The 19,207-nt window shown below is 41.6% G+C and overlaps 1 protein-coding gene across 14 annotated transcripts in view; it reads left to right on the forward strand.

Moving 5' to 3' along the window:
• RAD51B (RAD51 paralog B) overlaps positions 1 to 19,207 on the forward strand; it is a 482,184-nt gene that overhangs the window by 324,275 nt on the left and 138,702 nt on the right. For all 14 annotated transcript variants that reach the window (XM_039875321.1, XM_039875325.1, XM_039875328.1 and 11 more), the window contains one exon: positions 10,494 to 10,590. In XM_039875321.1, coding sequence (XP_039731255.1) covers positions 10,494 to 10,590 — 97 coding nt within the window. The remainder of the gene's footprint in view (positions 1 to 10,493; positions 10,591 to 19,207) is intronic.

Here is a 19,207-nt window from a genome sequence, read left to right on the forward strand (position 1 = left end):
GTTCTCTGGGAATTGAAGTGAAGCTGGAAAGACCAATGCCCAAATGGAATTTGTCCCAGCTGTGAACTCATATGCCAGATCCCAGCGTTGTTTGTGGCTCTCCCACATTTAACCAGCTAACTGCCTGTTTTTACTCTGCTCTTATGTGGCAGAGTAAAACTCTTCTGAAACTCTTGTCATCACATTTTAGCAGAAGTGAAAATATTAGCAGAGTGGTTCATAGCCAAGACAGAAATAGAATCCAGGAGTTTGTGTCTTTTCTCTTGCCATACCTGCTGGAGCATGGTTCCTCCCTAACCTAAAGACAAGGTTTCTGACTGATTTCTTCTTGCCACTGAAAATTTGTCTTATTATTAAACATTTTTGTTTAGTTTTCCTTTACATGTGACTTTGCATTAAACAACACGGGACTCGGTCAATAGATGTCACTAAATGCCTTGCTATGAGGAAATTAATCAACAAATTTCCATGCGGCTGAGGGTTTCTGTGTTGATAACTATGTGGTAGAACCAGCGAACGCCAAAGAGTCAGACAGACCTGGTTTGAATCTGACTCTCCCATGTGCTGTCTGTTCAGTCTCTGAAAACTGCTCAACTTCTCTGAACTTCAGTTTCCTTGTCTTTAAAACTAGGGTGATAATGTTTACCTCACTGAAATGTGAGGATGAAATGAGCTAATGTACATTAATCACTTGGTATAGGGTCTTAACACACAGGAAGTACTCAGTAAATGTTAGTTTCCTTCCTTCTCCCTTCTCTCCTTTAGAATGGGAACAGGGGTGTGGAAGTACACACAATCTCATAACGTTTACACTGGAGGTAGAGAGAGAAGAATAACATACAACATAATTAGAAAAAAAATATTCTTGTGCCAAATTAACTTGGTACAGACTCTTAAGTGGGAGTATTAATTGCTGAGAGGCAGTTGGGGCTAGCATAGTTAGGAAAGAGTGCATAGAAGAAGTGGAGATTTAAAGAAAAGTAAAGAAGGACATTTCAGACTGGGGCACCTGAGGTACGGATGAGAGAGCCAGAGTGAACCGGGAGAAATGTAGAGATAGAATGAGAATGTCACAAGCCTCAATTTTCCCACTGGAAAAACTGAAGTGAAGGGAATAATAAGTAAAAAGCTAATATTTGTCAGGTACCTGCTAGGTATTTGGCATTGTCTTAAGTGCTTTATATGCCACCTCATTTATCTACACAATAGGTATGATTGTTATTTTAATCGTGCAGTTGAAGAAAGTAAGGCACAGAGAGATTAAGTAATCTACCTGAAATTATACAGCTAGTCGGTGGTGGAGCTGAGGTGGAAACCCCGGAGGTCTGACTCCAGAGCCCACCCTGCTAACACACAACAGCTGCTTCAGTTATTTCCCAGCTTCTCTCACGAGGTAATGAGGATCAGCTAAGACCATTCTGTAAACACACTCTGAAAAATATAAAGCACCATACCTGTGTAAAATGGTGTCATTATTCTTGTTAATGATATCAGACGAGAGGTGAACGAGATAGCCAACTGAAAATAAGAGTGGGAAAATGACAGGCCAGCATCCATATTCAGTTATATTGGGCAAGTTTAGCAATCCGTGTGCCTCTAGCAGCTCAGAGGCCTGATACACTGTCCCATTTCCTCCTGGGGCAGTGCTCCAGGTGGCCATTCTCAAGCCACCAGATTGGCACTGGAGACTAAAAACCTATTTGTCATCTGGCATTAGGGCTTGTGCCTTGAATGTGATCTGTCCTTGACTAGGACATTCGTTTTATGGGCACATGACTGGGAGTTGGCTTATTAGTGATCATGATGGAAGATCTTGGCTCCAAGGCCTTGCTGTGGAAGGAAGCTTTCCCCTGCTCACCATGTAAATATTTAGTCATTTTAATGTATTTGTGCTGGGCCTATTCTTGAGTCTCTCCTATGTTGACTCTGTTTAATTGTGGGTTCTTCTTGTTTGTCTATAGCGATGTCATTTATTTAAGTATGGACACAGACAGCATTGCTTCAGCTCTGAACCCCTCACCCTCCCCTTTTAAAAAAATAACACCTTACACAATATTCGTTCCTTGAGAATATCAAATAAATAGTTTTCATTCAAAAGGATATCTGATGAGGCTTCTGCCTTGGAAATTTGTTCCTAGGCAGACCTTTTGACCTCCTTTTGAACAGATAGTGAGTGAACTTTGCTCCCATTTTAGGCCATAGATTCTCTCTGGAGATATTATTGGATGTACACATCTAATTACTGAGTTTGGAGAGCCTCGGTAGTTAATACGCCATTTGGCTTGGTGGCATAGAGATACAGGGAGTGAGACCAGTGTTGACTCACCCACTTGTGGAGGTTTCTCAGAGGTGGGGTGAAACCAGAGGCCCCACTGGGCTTCATCTTCTCCCAGCTATAAGCCACTGTCAGTGTGGCTGAGGCAGGAGAATAGCAAAGTTGGTGTTTATCAGGCCGGGCTCCACAAAGAGCCATATTTTCAGACCCCTCTGGGTGCAAGTGACTCAACAGAACTGTTTTCTTGGTTTCGAATGAGTCTAGGGAGAGGAAATCAGTTAATAACAGCCGTTTGTGATGGACTGATCACAGCGCTGTGCCTTTCTAATCCTCCTTGCAAATCAGAGGGAGGGGAATCCCCAGGGCCCAGGAGTACACATGAATAGAAAGCACCATCAAGTAACAAAAACACCTAAAAAGGTCAGCAGAAACTCAGGGGGCTGTTGGAAATTCACCTCCCCTGCGTGTCTGTGGGGCTCAGTGGGCAGTAAGGGAGTGGGTGAAGACAACCAAACAGACTTGGCGCAGAAGCGACTCGGCCACAGGAAAGGTACCGTGCAGTGGAGGCAGGTTGGGAAGGCTTCTTCCACATGTGTGAACCCGAGCGTCATCTACGACCGGCCATGTTCTTTTCCAAGCCCCGCCTGGCCAGAGACCTTTTTGGTCCCATGATAACTGAAAAATCGCACACTGTTGGTGAATGCACTATTTGAAGCCACTGTGAACGCACTGTTGCAATTCACCAATGGTGCGTGCTACTTCCTGCAGTGGGCCCAAGATCACCGACAGGATGCTGTCAAAGTTGGGCTGAAGGTGGTAACAGCACACGAGCCTACTGTTTGTGGCCTCATTACTACTGTTGCTCCATCCGAGACCCGGAACCAACATGTGTTAACCTCAGCCCCATCGGGGCCAGTGGAACAGCGTGCCGGCAGTGGAACTAGAGCTCTTCACGCCTACATCTACCGCACAATAGCTGCTGGCCCAGGGTTTCCACTACATCCCCTTGCATGCGCACCCCAGGAGAAGTAGGCCAAGGAGAAAGCTGCCCTATGGTACCACACAGGTTTTTTTGTATGTTTATTTCGGCCAAATGTCAGACACAGTTCTACCTTAGTGCATTTCCTCTGAACTCAGTGGTCTGGGCAATGGCTGAAATGAGGTGAGAAGAGGTACTATTATCGATCCCTTTGTGACTGAGCAAGTGTGTGTGCAAAGCAGTGGAGATTCTTCTCTCTGCCTCCATCTGTGTTGCCTCATACTGGGTCATTGTCTTCCTTAGGGCCTCGTACTAAGCTGAGTGTTCCTCTAGTTAGTGGAATCCAAAAAAGAGATTTTTTTCCTCCCGGTCCATTATAAGATGTGTGAATTTTAGATTGGAAGTATTCTCACCATAAATACAAAATTATTTAAAGTCGTGTCCCTCATTCTTTTTTTCCCCTCCTCTCTTCCTCAGCTACTGCCAATCAGTTCTGTGTGGGATGGATTTCTTAAGGTTGGAGGTGATGAGAATCAATGCTATTAGTGAGTGGCCTTTTAAGTATAATAATAAACTAATGTGACTTGAATGTATGACATTTTTCATAGCAGTCTGCCATGTTTATAGTACTAACATATTCATTTTCTTCATTATCTTCTATGGACTTAACACTTTTAGGTTCAGAGAGATTATGAATATGTCCCAGAATTGCACAGCAGGTTAGCAACAGAGCCAGAAATAAAAAGCAGGCTGCCCGACTCCCACAACAGTGTCTTCTTCAAACCAAATTGGTCCTTTTACCACAAATATTTCAAGAGGAAAATTCCCCCATAGCTTTTTAGATTTTCCCAGAAAACAATAGCCGTGCAGACCTTCAAAATGGAAATAGTAGGCTGGAATATTAAAACTTATCAGTCCTTTATTCTCAAACTGACAGTCGATATTCTCTGGGTTGAAGCTAAAGAAAAGTGATTTTTTTTTTCCCCATAATGGAATGATTTATAGTTTTCCAAAGCTTGGCAAAACTAAGCCAGCGAATAGTAAAACCAGATTTCCGATGTTCAAACTCCAAAATATTTGGCCTAATTTTTCCTCACAACAAATATTGGATATCTCTTTTCAAACCTAGAAGTGACGGGAAGGGAGTGGCATGTGGCTGTGAGGAAGGACTTAGCCTGGTCCCCCTACACTCAGAGCCCCTCTCCTGCTCTTGTCCCCCCTCTACCTCTGCCCCAGCAGACACACACACACACACACACACTCTGTCTCTCTGTTCCTCTGTCTCTCTCTCTCTCTCTTCTCTCTCTCTTTCTCTCTCTGTCTCTCTCTCTGTCTCTCACTCCCAGGTCCTATCACAGCAGATGGGTTAGGGCAGACACTGTCATGGTTGGAAAGCAAGAGGACAGTATGGTGAAAACCACTTCAGGGCCTTTCTCTCAAGCCTTGGTGATGAAAGGACTCAATGAACCTTGACAATTTCTCACAGGAAAATTCCGGCCTGTCTCCTTAAAAGCAAGACATTCAGCAACCGTTACCAGAGCCAGGATTAAAACTCAATTTCTGACTTATCCAAGGCCTCTGTTTGGATAGAAAGGCTAGGTCACTGACATATCTGGCAATTAGGATAATTTTAGACACCAAAATTAACCTTTTTAAAAAATGTACCTTAAGCAGATAACCATTTTTAATACAAAAAGAGAAAAAAAATTAATGATGCCTTCAGAGCCGATGAAAAAGCAGAGCCCTGTCATTTGGAGAGGTCGGTTTAGCAGCGGGCAGGCGGTTTCTGAGCAGAGTCAGCCCTACAGCCTCTCTCTGTCGTTCACAGGGTGCCCTTTCTCTGGCTGGCGGGGTTGTCCAGTGGGCTCCCTGATTACTTGGGAGCTGTAAATATCAGGACAATCACTGCATCTGGAGCTACAAGCCCAGTTAAAGTGATTTTGAAACCTCTCTGATTCTCTGTATTAAATTGTGGCTGGTTTCTGGCAGGGAGTGGGCAGGAGGAGGAAGCAGAGGGCCGCTGAAAACTACCAAAAAGACTGGCAGAACTCAACTAGGATTGCCTCAGATGCTTGACACTTTCATAGAAGCTGAAGTTATCTACCTACTTGACCTGTGGTTATTATCGTCAGAGTCACAAGATCAGGCTTGTTTCGATGTAGCATTTGATAATCTTTCAGTGTATTTCTGGCTGTTCGATCCCTTTGTTCAGTTCTTTTATAGATCCCTTTCTCTAGGCCAGGACATTAGGACCTGGAGAAGTCACCTGTCTGCGAGTCTGGACCAAGAACTCCCCTCTCTCCTCTGCCCCTGCTGCCTTTTCTATTACTCACTATTGATCTCAGGCAGGTGATTCCAGTTCACTCTGTGGAAGGTGGAGTTCACAGATTTGCCTCTCACCTGTCCCCACAGAAAGCCGAATGAGGGCATGTGACATATTCTTATGTCTTTAAAAAATCTGACTTGTAAATATTGAGTTACTCTTTTTACTGACCAGGAATATCACTTCTGCTGAGCCCACAGGGGCAAATATTGCATTCCAGCCTATTCTGTTCCCGGCTGACCACAAACTCCCTCTTCTGTCACCTTCCAGGAATCAAAAGGAGCTTCTTCCATCAAAGGCTGTGCCTTTAGGTCTGGCTGTTCCCCACTCTGATTGCTCCAGGGCTGTCCCATTTTCTCTTCTGTCCACCATTGTTTAGTACTCACAGTGAGTTGAATACACGAAGTGGCTACTCATGGAGGCTCCAGCAAAGATACTCCTAAATACTTCAGTATAGGGTGGTTCACACTAGACACATACAGGGGCCCCTTAAGGCAGAATGTATTGTGGACTAGGAGCAGGAGTGGGGTGTGGGTATAGCCTAGATGTAATCTGGTCATAACATAGCCAAAGAAAGGCAGGTCAACTGAAGGCAGGAGGTGTGCACTGGACATAGAGACTAGTCGAAAGTCAGGCTCAGTGGGCAGGTGGACTCTGGCTCGTCAGTCCGTTAACCCTTAAGGCTGCTGGTTCTTCTGACCAGCTTATTCTACTCCTACCATCTTGTCTCTAGGTATTTGCTCTCTTAAGCTATCCTTTTGACATTTAGCAGAAATGAGTCATATATTTTTGTCTGTTTGTGTGTTGGTTGTTTTTTATCCCCAGAACCCCTCTGCCTTCTGGCCAAAACAGCATTCATTCCCACTCATCACCTTACTAGGTCATCTGGTCTTTAACTGGTCCCCGTCTCTTCATCTCTTTTCTCTAGCTTATGTTGATTATTTATGAATCTGTACCTTGAAGTTTCTTCTTTAGAAAGCTTCATCGTTCCCTTAAACTGAGAATAGATGTTAAATTACAGTACACAGAAGGATCGAGTAGGATGCATTTAGAGAAGCTGGGAAATGCAAGGGAAATTTTAGAACCTAGGGACATGGTCTTTGACGGGAGAAATCTCCCCTTGCTCCCGTTTTGCCTTTGGAGAGGAGCACTAAAAATGGGACTCAAAGTTTTATGTGACATGATATGAGGAGCCATTTCCTTTTCAAGTGTACCTCAGGCATCCTACAACCAAGAGGGCGGTGCGAGGTAGCCCTGGGAGGAAGTGGTCTTTCCATATATGAAGCTGAGTGAAGACAATATTTACTTTATACACCTTATCAGGCTTCCTGTTACCCCCAGTAGGCGGAGGGTATTCTTCTTCCTGAAGAGCAAACTAAATTGGATTCCATTTCCTCCTGGTTTCTGATATAATCATAGCTATTTTTTTAAAAAAAATGTTTTTTCCCCTTAGTCCAAGAGCCCCATTCTGGCCTTTGAATTTATAGTTGACGGTACTTGGGTAACAGTGTTGTATGTTTTAAATAAGCCATACTTTTAGAGAAATGGCAAAAATAGCAATAATTTTAATTAATTTTTTTGTTGTTTTTTGAACATATCAACAGCAAATATTTGTCCTTTGTCTGCAGTGGGCTACACGCTGTGCAAAAGGGAATTAGACTTGTGTTTTCGATCTAAACAAGCAAGGTACAAATCAGCAAAAGATAATTAAAAACAACGATGGGCTCTAACTTTTATTAAGCATTTACCATTGGCCAGGCACTATGCTCAGGACTTTGTATGCATTATCCAGTTTAATCCTGGAAACACTGTGAGTTAAGTATTATACCCAGAGGGGTTATGAAACTTGCCCAGTGTCACATAGCAAATAAGTAACACAACCCAGGATCTGAACTCAGGTATCTGACTCGAAAGCCCTCACCCTAATCACTGGCATGCTGCTCCTGCACAAATTTAGTACCAAGCATCAGAAGTTCTAATTGTTCCAGTGGAGCAAAGCAGCAGGAAAGACCCCTTGAAGTACCTGTCAGAACTCATTTGCAGATATAGTTTGTAATATTATTTTATAAGTTATTTTAAGAGTGTAGTTTTCAAGTCCCAGGTTGCCTCAGAGGACAACATTTCTATAGGCCTCTGCCCAAGTTGTGATTATATGTAATCAATACTATTTAGAAATAGCATTTTCTATCATTTTGCTGAACACAGATTTAGAAACCCACAACAATTCAGTAGGATGGTGTGATTAGCAAACCCCCGACTTTGATTGCTATATATCCCTTCAGTGGTTTGGCTTTCAGACTTATAATAAAAAGGGAGAAGATTCTTAGCAAAAACCACTTAAGAGCATGTTCTCTTGCCGTTGGAGGGTGATTTTATTTTCCTCCATATACTCTTCCATTGGAAGTAGAAATGAGAGTGGTTATCTTTTGAGGTCCATTTAAAAATCTTTTTTAAAATTTTTTTATTTTTTAATTACAGTCGACATACTGTCATATTAGTTGCAGGTATTCAGCATAGTGATTAGACACTCATGTAACTTACAAAGTGATCACTCTGATAAGTCTAGTTCTTTTGAGGTACATCTGGAGAGTAGTTTGTTTTTCGTCTCTGTAGGGTGTCATTTTAATAGTTCTGTATAATAAAACCATCATATCAGTGCATTATAGGACAAATTAATAACAAAAGTGAGAAAAAGTGGTCTGAATATTTAGTAAGTGCCTTTTAACTTATAAATTTCTAGAGAAGACCTACAGTGCCTTTGCCCCTTTTGTTCCCCTCTGTATGCGGCGACATGCTTTGCATGGTGGGTACTCCATAAATTTTTTCTCATTACTGTTACCATATCATTAGAGCTCTATTTATTTTCACCAAGCTGTCTTTTAGAAAATTCCCCTAAAAAATAGAACTTACATATTTAGATCTCTCAGAAGCTTCACATTTTTTTAAACTAGGACAGACAGATAACATTATTTTCTTCTTTGGTAAATAAACCACAATGTATTTTCAGAACAATGCCAGTATCTTATTGGCCTTGCTTTAAATAATTCTTCTTGCTGAGATTTTTACACAAATTCTTTGCAATTAAATAAAACTTAGGACTAAGATTGATAGGAATGATCAGATACTATATCCTGATAAGAAAATTGTGATTTAGTGTTCTGTTATTAGATCCAATTGTCCGAAGCACGTGGCATATACTAACTTATTAACCTGTATTAACAGCATTATTCGGAAGGAAATGGCAACAATGGCTTCCATTTATTGAATATTTACTATGTGCCAGACAGTATGTTAAGTGCCTTACATCTCATTTGATTCTCAAAACATTTCTAAAAGATAGATGCTATTTTACCTATGAACAAATGAAGCTTAAAGATTTAAGTAACTTTTCTAAAGCTCATAATGTCAGACTCAGAAGTTGAACCCAGTTTTATTGAACTCCAAATTCCACATCCTATATTATAAAGAGAGAAATGATCATAATCCTTTATTCATGCTCCTGAATATGAATATTTCTTATAAGAGCAGGGTGTTATTTGACCATTTCCAGCCATTTTAATTGAAGACATAGTATATGTAGTTCTTCCAAGTCGAAATGAAAAGTAGCAATACAAAAGAATATGAGGGATAAGATTAGCAAATACTCAGTGGGATGCTGTAATATCTGATCTTTATGTATAGTAGCTTGAGACTTGTGAGCCTGGTGGACACACAAAGACCTTGGATAGGTTGTCTTTGCTAACAGGGTACTTCGTTTCTTCACCTGACCTTGCCATCGTGCTCCCCTCAACCCTCAATTAAGCCGCCATTGGATTTATAGCGTGTATAGGATTTATAACGTGTCACTGGCCATTCCAGACAGCAACAGAGGTGTGGCTGAAAAGCTGGACAATAAAGAATAGAGATGATTTTCTGTTCAAATCAGGGTGATAACAAAACCATAGCTGACCTCTGGGACAGACCAAGACAGTCCAGTTAGGTCCATATTCCAGGTATTAACTGCCTAGTACCCTGTCAGAAGGGATGTTTCCTCTGATGGATCAAGATGCTCACCATTTCTACCCATGGTGGGAGCACCCAGACCTTGGGAAATGATCGGTGTCAGTCATGTTGCAGTTTTCCAGGAGAGAATCTCTATCTTATTCTTTCTTTAGGTTTCTAAACAATCAAATGAGGATTTATAAATGAGGATTTTAAAGGAACATAATAGTTTTTTGACTGAACCAAATCTGAAAATACTGTGTGGCAGTGGACCACGTGAATTAGGTAATTTTAGAGTGTTCCCTAGGAATTTTAAATGTTATGAACATTTTTTTGAATAGGTAGCATTATATTATTTTTGTGTTTTATATACATAGTGAGACTTTGGAATTGTTTTGTTAGAATTCAACTAATTTAAAAGTAGAGTGTTATTCCTTTAGATATCAATCTTGTTCCAACTTCACAAATTTGGAAATAAAACTGATTTCTGAGTTAACAAGAGAAGAAGCCAAATTTTCAGTCATTGCTTTTATTCAGCACTAGCAATATTTTGTGTTGTAGATATAATCTTAAAAATTAAAATTCAATATAATGTGTACATAAGCATATTAATTCTCTGGTTAGCCTTCTGTTATTCAGCTAATATGACAACACCGCTTAGTCCAAATTTAGTAGGCCTATAGGAAGAATTGATTAGTGGTTTAAGCTCTGAAAAAAGTCAGCCTGTTTCCTCAGTTTTCTGTGTTTTGAATGACCTATGGGCTTTGCCAGATATTCTGGCCCACAGATAAAATTGACGAAAGTCAGAGCTGGGGTTTTCCTACCTGTGTTCTTAATCAGTTTTCCCCTAAGCCACAGTCTGCCTTGTGATAGCTCTAATAATTAATTTGGTCTTATTCTCCCTTCCCCTCCACCTTCTCCTTGTCTGTTCACAGGTTATCTTGACGAATCAAATTACAACCCATCTGAGCGGAGCCCTAGCTTCTCAGGCAGACCTGGTGTCTCCAGCTGATGATTTGTCCCTGTCTGAAGGTAAGGGATCTGTCCTAGAGGGGCTGAAACTTGACACTGACATACAATCCCACCACCTCTCTGCCTCCTGTTGAGAGCTGGGAGACACCGCTAACAGGCCCTGGCCAGTGAACCTAGCCGGAGCTTGGTGATTTAGACTTGGCCACCTTTCCTGGCATCTGATCCCTTACATTTGGAGATTCTCTTGTCCCGTCACTGTAAGTGAGCTTCCTTTTTCACCAGAGTCATCTTAACAGGTGTCTGTCACCTCTACCTCGAGGCTTGTCACTCCCCTATGGGTTGTTTTAGGTCTTTAGTATGAGGGCTGGTGAACTGCTAAAGGACTTTGTTTTTGAGAGCGATGCTCAAAGATAGACTTTACTAGTGGTCCCACAGCAATTTACAGATAAATTTTGTTGGTGCTGGGTACTTTTGGACTAGCTAAAATTGTGCACCAGTGTGATGCGCTGGTGATGTGGCATTCCTCATCAGCTTTACAGAAAGATTAAGAAAAACGCTCCACATTGGTAAATCTACAAAATTTTCTCCACCCTCCCGTACTAGCAAAGGTCAGGCTGGCTATGGTTTACACAGCTAGGGGAATTACACCACTGAGCCAGTGGGTGGTTTCTAGTTTTATTGAAAGTTTTTACTTGACATTTCTAAGTTCTGCTAGTTGTAGTCTTTCAGGGCAGAATATTATGGGCTTGAGAAGATGTGCATAGCTGTTCCAGGCCCCTCTGCACTTTCCGTTTTCTGAGAGTTATTCGTGATGGGATATATGGGACAAGCAATACTTCTACCCTGGGACAAGCAAGCTCCTCGCCGCCTAGGTGGTCTTCCGTGGATTGGCCTCCATGATAGTCTCGATAATTGTAAGGACCACATACCCCTGCTTTACACACGTGTTTTTCAAAATGAAAACTAATAACTTATTTATAACAATAGTAAAATGCTCTGTGTACCCCATGTCCACATTCAGTGATGCACTATCACTCCCCCATTACCTGGACTGAAATCCTGAAGTGTTTACTATTCCTCCCTCCCTATGCTCCTTTTCTCATCGAGTCTGCTTGCTTCTTCTTTCCAAATATATCTTTCCTCTGTCTCTTCTTTTTTATAATTTGTCTTGTGACCAGATGACTGATTGAACTCACAATCGGAATATTTTAATAAAATTCTCAAAATGGCTTTCTAATTCCAGACTCTATACCATTTGCCTTCTGCTGCTACTGACAGGAACTTCTCCCATCGAGCTTCCTTTTACCATTTCATTCTCCTACTCAGACAGAAATCTTGGAGTCGTTTCAGCCCATTTTCTGAGAGTAGGCTAAAATTAATAAACCAGTATAAAAATATTCAGGAATTTGTGATTTGTTAGCTTGAAATCAGCCAGGGTAGAAGTATTTATACCAAGGAAATCAGCAAATAATAAAAATCAGGTGTTCCCACCCCACCCACCCCCGGCCCAACGCCTTTTCTTTTGCATGGATCAGTTTCCAGAACACCACTAGATAAAGTCAATGCTTCATAGTCCGTACTTTCTTTCCTGTTCAACCTCTGTTCTTGTGGATACCTCGGCTGAGGCTCCTACACCAAGTGTGCTGACCTTCCACGCCTCTGCGGGGACAGCTCGCCCTACCTTGAATAGCATTTCCCTTTTTCACTTCTACTTTTTCTTTTCCCAAATCCTCTTACTCCTTCGAGGTTTATTTAAAGACCACCTCTTTCACAAAACTTCCTTGCCTGTTCCAGTCCGCATTGGTCTTACTCTCTCTTCCTCCTCTGTGGTCCCTCTACCTGCTCAGCTATATAAAGAAAATGTCTAGAAAAATTAATTTAACTTTTCATGGTTTCCTGACTAGGTTCTAAATTTTTTTTTTAATAGACACAGACTATCTTGTATTCTTTTTGTATCCATGTTGTTTCTGAGTGACTAGCAAAGGTCCAGGCACATAATAGGCAGTAGATCGATGCCGCAGAGAATACCATAGCTAATACTTTATAAGAAAGAGACCCATGAAAATCACATAAAGCACCTATGAACATCATTAAAAACTGTCGTTATAGTTATTTCACACATACACATTTATATTCAACTCTGAGGAGAAGAAAGTGTCTTGTTTCCTAATTTGAAAACCAATAAATAGTACTTTGCCTTGTCTTGACTTCTTGGTTTATCTTAAGCAAAGAAGAGAAGCAAAACAGATACAAAGGTTGCTTTGGAGCTCCCGTGCAATCACTTCAAGAAAATGATACAGTCATATGCATGGAACAGTTACCAGCTCATCCTTAGACAACGTTTTCTTATTAAGAAATCCAAGGGAGAATGGAAACAATTGATTTTTCTAGAACTTTCCCTTGCATAACTGAGCAGGTAAAGAGGCTATAGAAATATTTTTTTTCCTGAAGTCTGTAATGAAGTTCCATACCAATTAATTAAAATGGACACATTTCTTAGAACATTTATACCTAGTTAAATATATTGCAATGGTTATTAATGTTACTGTGATTGATATGTATAAATTGTTTTATTGTTGTTTCAAGCATTCCTTGTATCGGCTTTGCCATTGTATTATTAGCCCTGTGATCTCGGGCAGGTCTTTTAATCACTTTGAGCCTCGGTTTTTTTCCTGTCAAATGACAGGTTGGATGACTGTAAGATTGCCAAAGTAAGCTCTGGCATTGTAAGATCATTACCTGGGTCTGGAGATCAGGAGCGAGCATTCACTCATTGATGGGGTTTTAAAATTCTGATTTTCAGAGTGGGAAGAATGACCTTATTGTCCTAGACTAAACATAATAGAAATGATCTTCAGAAGTCGTAGCACTGATACTCTGTCATACCTAAAACAGCCTCCTCTCCCCATATTACTATCTCTTTCTCACTTTGAACACTCCTGGTCTGGTCTGTCTCTTGCTCTCTCTGCCTTTCTCCCACACAAATATGTACACAAGAAGTCTATACAAACCAGTGAGAGTGAGAAACACACTGCGATGGGGTGAGCTCAAGGTCCACCCTGTCCTGTAATAGATTTCAGTTACAGAGCAGGGGGTACTGTTTAAACAGTGCTCCCTTGAAAACAGTTGTAGGGTGAGAACAAGTTGCCACAGAGCAGCCAGCAATAAAATGATCCGAGTTGACCTGAGAGAAATACCCAGCAGGGGTTGATTCAGGGAAATGAAGTCCTTCTGCTCTGACACAGAGCAGGGACTGACTACAAGTGACCTGGCCCAACTGAGAGATCTCTTCTACCCCAGCAGATCCTGTACTATTAATATCTGCCAGCTGCAGGCCCAGAGCATCCCCCCGCTGAGATCAAAAGAACCCCTATCTTAGCTGGAACAAGGTCATCTGCACAGGGCTGTAAAAGAGAGCCCTGGCTGGCTCGGGAACCTCTATGGGGGAGGAGAAGTCAGGAGATGAAGAGGTGCTCTCTCACGCTCCTTTAATCTCGGCTGACCAGCTGTTGCCCTCCCAGTGTTTGTGAAGTTGAGAGTTCTTTGTTTTTGTGTTGCTGGGGTTTTTTTTTTCCTTATTAAATTTGCGGCATGGTTGTTTGCTTGGATTATGTAGACCCATGTTCACTGCTCGGGTCCACGGCATGATTCCCTTCATTGAGGTTTCATTCCACTGTTGAATTATCCAGCTCCCAGATATGAAAGCCAAAGAATGGAGGAGTGGACCTCAAAGGCCAAGGACTTTCCCAACATTGCTCTTGCCCCTAAGCTTTGTGCCTTTAGAAGGAATGAGAGAACAAACTGAATTTTTGCTATTTAGTTAAAATAACTCCTCATATGTGCAGTGTGCTTGTCAATTTTCTGCCTGCCTTTCACAAACATTTCATTCAGTTGGGAGAATAGAACCTTGAAGACTTACACAAACTGACCAAGGTTATACCGTAAAGCTAAGAGCAGAAGTCAGGATTTTTGGTTCTATAATCTATATTGTTCTCAAGCAGGCACTGTGAGTCAACGTATTTTCTTCTCCAGTTTTTGTTGTGTTGAAAGAAACTCAGGCATCAAGGTTATTACAGAGTTCAGTGACTGGTCATTGACTAGGTTATTGTGACTGTTCTGTGGCCAAGAACATGTTTCTTAGATGCCCTTACCAGTTCTTCCTCATGGTCATCGGAGATACTAAGGATGATTAGACCTGATATACTGCTCATAGTGATCAGTGGAGAAAGGATCTAATAGTTTAACTGGCCTAAGACACCATGTCAGATTTGAGCAGGAGTGAGTCCCTATCCACCTAAGCACAGTTTGTCAGTGAGATTGATGTATGGGGACAGTGGGCTCTGTGTAAGACTGAAGCTCTATTCAACCTAGACCATTAGCTTTCTTTCCTCTGATGATTTAATGGGATAGCAGTTACTTCAGTGTGGTAACAGCCCATTTTAGGCATCCTAGATGGCTTCATGGGAATAGGACATTATTAGACTGCCATCCTGGCATTCTCAGCATCTGGCATGTTAATATTCTTTTATCTGCATTAATACTTTTTGATTGATAATCACACTTAAAAACTAAAAATGAAAAGTGCATGGATAGGTCAAGGAAAGAACACAAGGGAAAAGCAGTACTTACTCGAATCAAAAGTTGTTTCTAGGTTTAGTACTGGAAGCCTTTATATTCTGGTTGAATTGAAGGCTGATTTCATGTGCAAGACAAAGTATTTAGGGATTCATATTCCCTAGCAAACCATCCCTGTAAAAAGCTGGAGTCCATTTGAAAGATTATACGCAAGTATGTGGCTTGTGTCTCTTCTAAAATAAATTCACCAAGTAAGAACAGCTCAGAATGGTTGGGGCAAATCAGGGACTCATGGTTGTGAAAGAAGCAGACTTCAAAGCGTGGTATGAATTTTCAAGTTTTATTTCCACTCTTGCTTTCCAGCTGGATCTGCTCTGGATTTACTGCAGGATGTTTGAAAATGTGGCTCCCTGCTAATCTCAGACAGTTGCTATGATCAATGGTTTCTTTCATTTCCGATAAAAAACAGTGGTGTTTCTGGTTAAATTGTGTGTACTTTCAGCTTTGTTATTATAGTCGTAATTTATTGTCCAGCATTACCCAAATTTGTAATCCATTAACCACAAACTTTGGGGTGGGTTGGTCAAGTTAGCAGAACTCTCTCCACACTTTAGCTCCAAGGCCCTCCACAGCCCTGTCCCAAACTAAACGTTCATTGGTTTGGGCAGGACCATGTACAAATGGCTGTGGGTGGGGCAGCTTTAAAAATCCACCTCTCGGGCACATGGGTACAGGTCGACTATCGTTGGCGCTTTGAAAACATGAAGTATCAGTCGTGTGACTGCAAGGTTAATATTAACAACTTGATCAACTGTGATTATTGTTAACATTAGCATTTCCATAGCATTTTAAAATGTCTTAAAATGATGAATCACTCAATCTACCTCAAGCAACTGAAGCATGAAGGAGAGAAGGGAATTGCTCAGCGGCCACACAGTGAGTGAGAGGTGGTGGTGCGGGGAACAGAAGTCAGAGCCCCTCCCATGAAATCCTAGATTTGGACACTGCTGCCTCTTAGGAATGAGTTTTGAACAAAAATGTTTAAGTGTCCTGGTGACCTTTCTTTTTTTGATTCCAAAGCCACAGACATCTATCAACACACAATTTCACATGCTTATACTCACAAGGGGAAACTCCTACCCGCACCCCACTCTCTCCTGTATCCAAGAATCCATGGCATTTTGCTGGGTGCGTACTACTTCCAGCAACTGTTCAGATGCCATGAAAGGCCTAATTTATAGAAAAAGATTAAAAGAACCCAAAACATGTGGTGTTTAGCTAAAGACAGCCTAAGTATTATGTGAACCGGGGGAGAACTAGAGTTGAGAGGTGATAGGCACAGCCTACAAATGTCTGAAAATCTCAGGAGGGAGAGAAACGTGAGGATTTTCAGCAGGGAGACCAGAGGGCAACAGAACCTCAGCGGCGGAAGGATCAAAGGAGAAAGGGAACATTGCAGTCAGCCACCAGGAAGTACTTTCTGATCTGGAGCTCTCTTTTGCTCATGATAATTTGCCAAAAAGAGACACGTTTGAAGCACGAGGTGCATTGAGATTAAATAAGAGGAAAGCCAGAGAGTATTCTCTGGGAAGTGGTCTTTGAGGTAGTTCGTGGTCTGGCTGGGCTAGATGATTTGAAAGTATTTCCCCCTTGCCCTCAGAGCTCTTCACGCTTTAGGATTTACTGGGTAATTTCCCTGACTGCACACGTTCATGTTAACATCTCAGTATCGTGAAGGCAGAAAGGACAAGAGCACCAAAGCCAGTTTTATCAATTGCTTCAACTAGAGATGACAGGGCCAAAAGCCTAGGGAATGGGATGCCAATAGACGTTGCGATCCCAAAGGGCTTCACGTTGGAAGGATTTTCTGAGAAAGAGATTCCTGTTTACCATCGTCAAAGAGAATTCTATACCAAATACGAGAGGCCTCTAGAAAGGATGAATGGCTGGTTTCCAGGAGTGGTACCCAGAGGATAACTTACCTTGTTTTGTAATGTGGTTTGGAGATTTTTCAGCATGCATTTTTGATGTTTACTAGGATTTCGGGAGGATTGTAACAAGGTCTGACAAGGCGGTCTGGTTCAAGGATGGGCCAGGTGAGCTCTGACCTAGGTTTAGATCACTCTGAGGGCTTTGCTTTTCTTAATTTTTCTGGTAAGCCATTCAATAAAGACTAGTTGGATTAAACTGTATTTCATTCAATCATACTGGCATTTCCTGTACATTAACTGCATTCTTGCATATATTAGCATAGTTTTAGAGCTATGGTCCCTCCCCAAAAAACTTTTTGGCTAGATGAAGAGACCTTCAGGTGCTTTCCAACCTGATGATTTTATGAGTTATGGAGCCCCTACCATATGCACTATGTTAATGTTACAAGAAATCCAGAAATGAACAAGATGTGGTTCCTGCCCTCAAGGTATTTACAATATAGTTTGAGAATAATTCTAAAGGAGAAAGAACACTGTTAGGTAGAATGTATGTGGTGCTTTTAGACACATATGGTATGCACCAAAGGCTCTAAGATTTAGGGAGAGGGGAGCATCTTTCAGCAGAGGGAAATCTGAAAGGTCCAGGGAGGAAAGTTAAGAGATAGGGCTTGAGGGATGGGTAGGATTCGGTAGGCAGAGAAGTGTAAAGGTCAGGAAATGTTATGAACTAAGGCATTAAGTTCAAAATGGGCCATGTCTGCCCTTATTTCCTATCGTTCTCTCAAAATCTCTTTTAGCCACACAGCTCACATTCTCTTGTTCCTCCAACTCACCGAAGTGTTTCTGCCTCGGGGCTTTTGCATCTGCTATTCCCACTGACTGGAGCACTTGTCCTGATCTTCCCTTGGCTTTCTCCCTCATTACATTCAGTCTCGCTCAAGAGTTACCTTCTCAGAGAGGTCTTGCTTCATCTCTCTGTCTAAGATGGAATCCCTACCCCCATCCCATCCTTCTCCATCTCCTAAGCCAGATTTATTTTTCTTCATTGCCCTTATCGCGACCTAACTTGTATTATAAATTCATCTGTTTATGGGTTTATTGTCTGCCATTTTTGCTTTCGTATAATCTCCTTAAGATCAGGAACTTTGTCTTGATTACTTTTGTATCCCCTAGTTCCTGGAGGGTACTCAATAAATATGGGATCTATGTTGTCGGGAAGTGCAAGATATGTTGAGAAGGGGGAAAAACACCCCAGTTGTCTGGAGCTTGGAGTAAACATAAGGAGCTAGTGTGCAATAGATCTTGAAATAGGTTGGGTCCAGACTTTGAATGCCAGACAGAATTTAGATTTTATGCTAAAATGATTATAACTGAAAACTATCTAGATGAGATGCGTAGAATGACTTAGGGTTGGGGAGATCGGAGGTAAGGAAACAATGAACTCATCAAATATTTAGGAAAATGGGGCACTCATTATGCACCAGGAACTATACTTAGTGCGCAGGATACAGAGATGGAAGAGTGACATTCTGGATATTTAGTTACCAAAGATACGGTAGCAAAAGCATGGTCATTTGAAGAACTGACAATCGTTCCTCATGACTGGGAGTACAGGGCATCTTTAGGAGAATGGCAAAGGATTAGACCTGAGAAGTAGGCAATGTGGAGCATGGACATCTGGCATGCCATGTTAGGGAGCTTATGATTTTTTTTCTGAAACCCCTGTGAGAAGAATGTGAGGATAATCCATTGGCAACACATCATTTCCTTGATCAACATGATTGATGAGGCTTATATGACTGGCTAGGAATGTTTCTCTTTCCTCCCTCATAGTTCCATGTGCATCCCTTCCAAAGCCACATGCTCAATCAAAGAAGATGGATGACTCCCCAGAGAGAGTAGGGCTGTTCTTCGGTCAAGGATGTGGAGATGTTGTGTTTCCCCACCAGAACCTTTGTTCCTGTGGTTCTCAAACCTTAACATGCATCAGGATCTCCTGAAGGGGTTATTAATGCACACGTTGCTGGATTTCCACTCCAGATTTTCTGTCATTCTGGGAAGGGGTCAGGGAATTTGCGTTTCTAACAAATTCTCAGTTGTGAATACTGCCGGTTTAGGGACCACACTTTGAGAACTCCTGCTTCATTCATTGAATTTCTTTTCTGTGTTAG

Source organism: Pteropus medius, unplaced genomic scaffold (genome assembly GCF_902729225.1).
Source record: "Pteropus medius unplaced genomic scaffold, Ma_sr-lr_union100, whole genome shotgun sequence".
NCBI lineage: Eukaryota > Metazoa > Chordata > Mammalia > Chiroptera > Pteropodidae > Pteropus > Pteropus medius.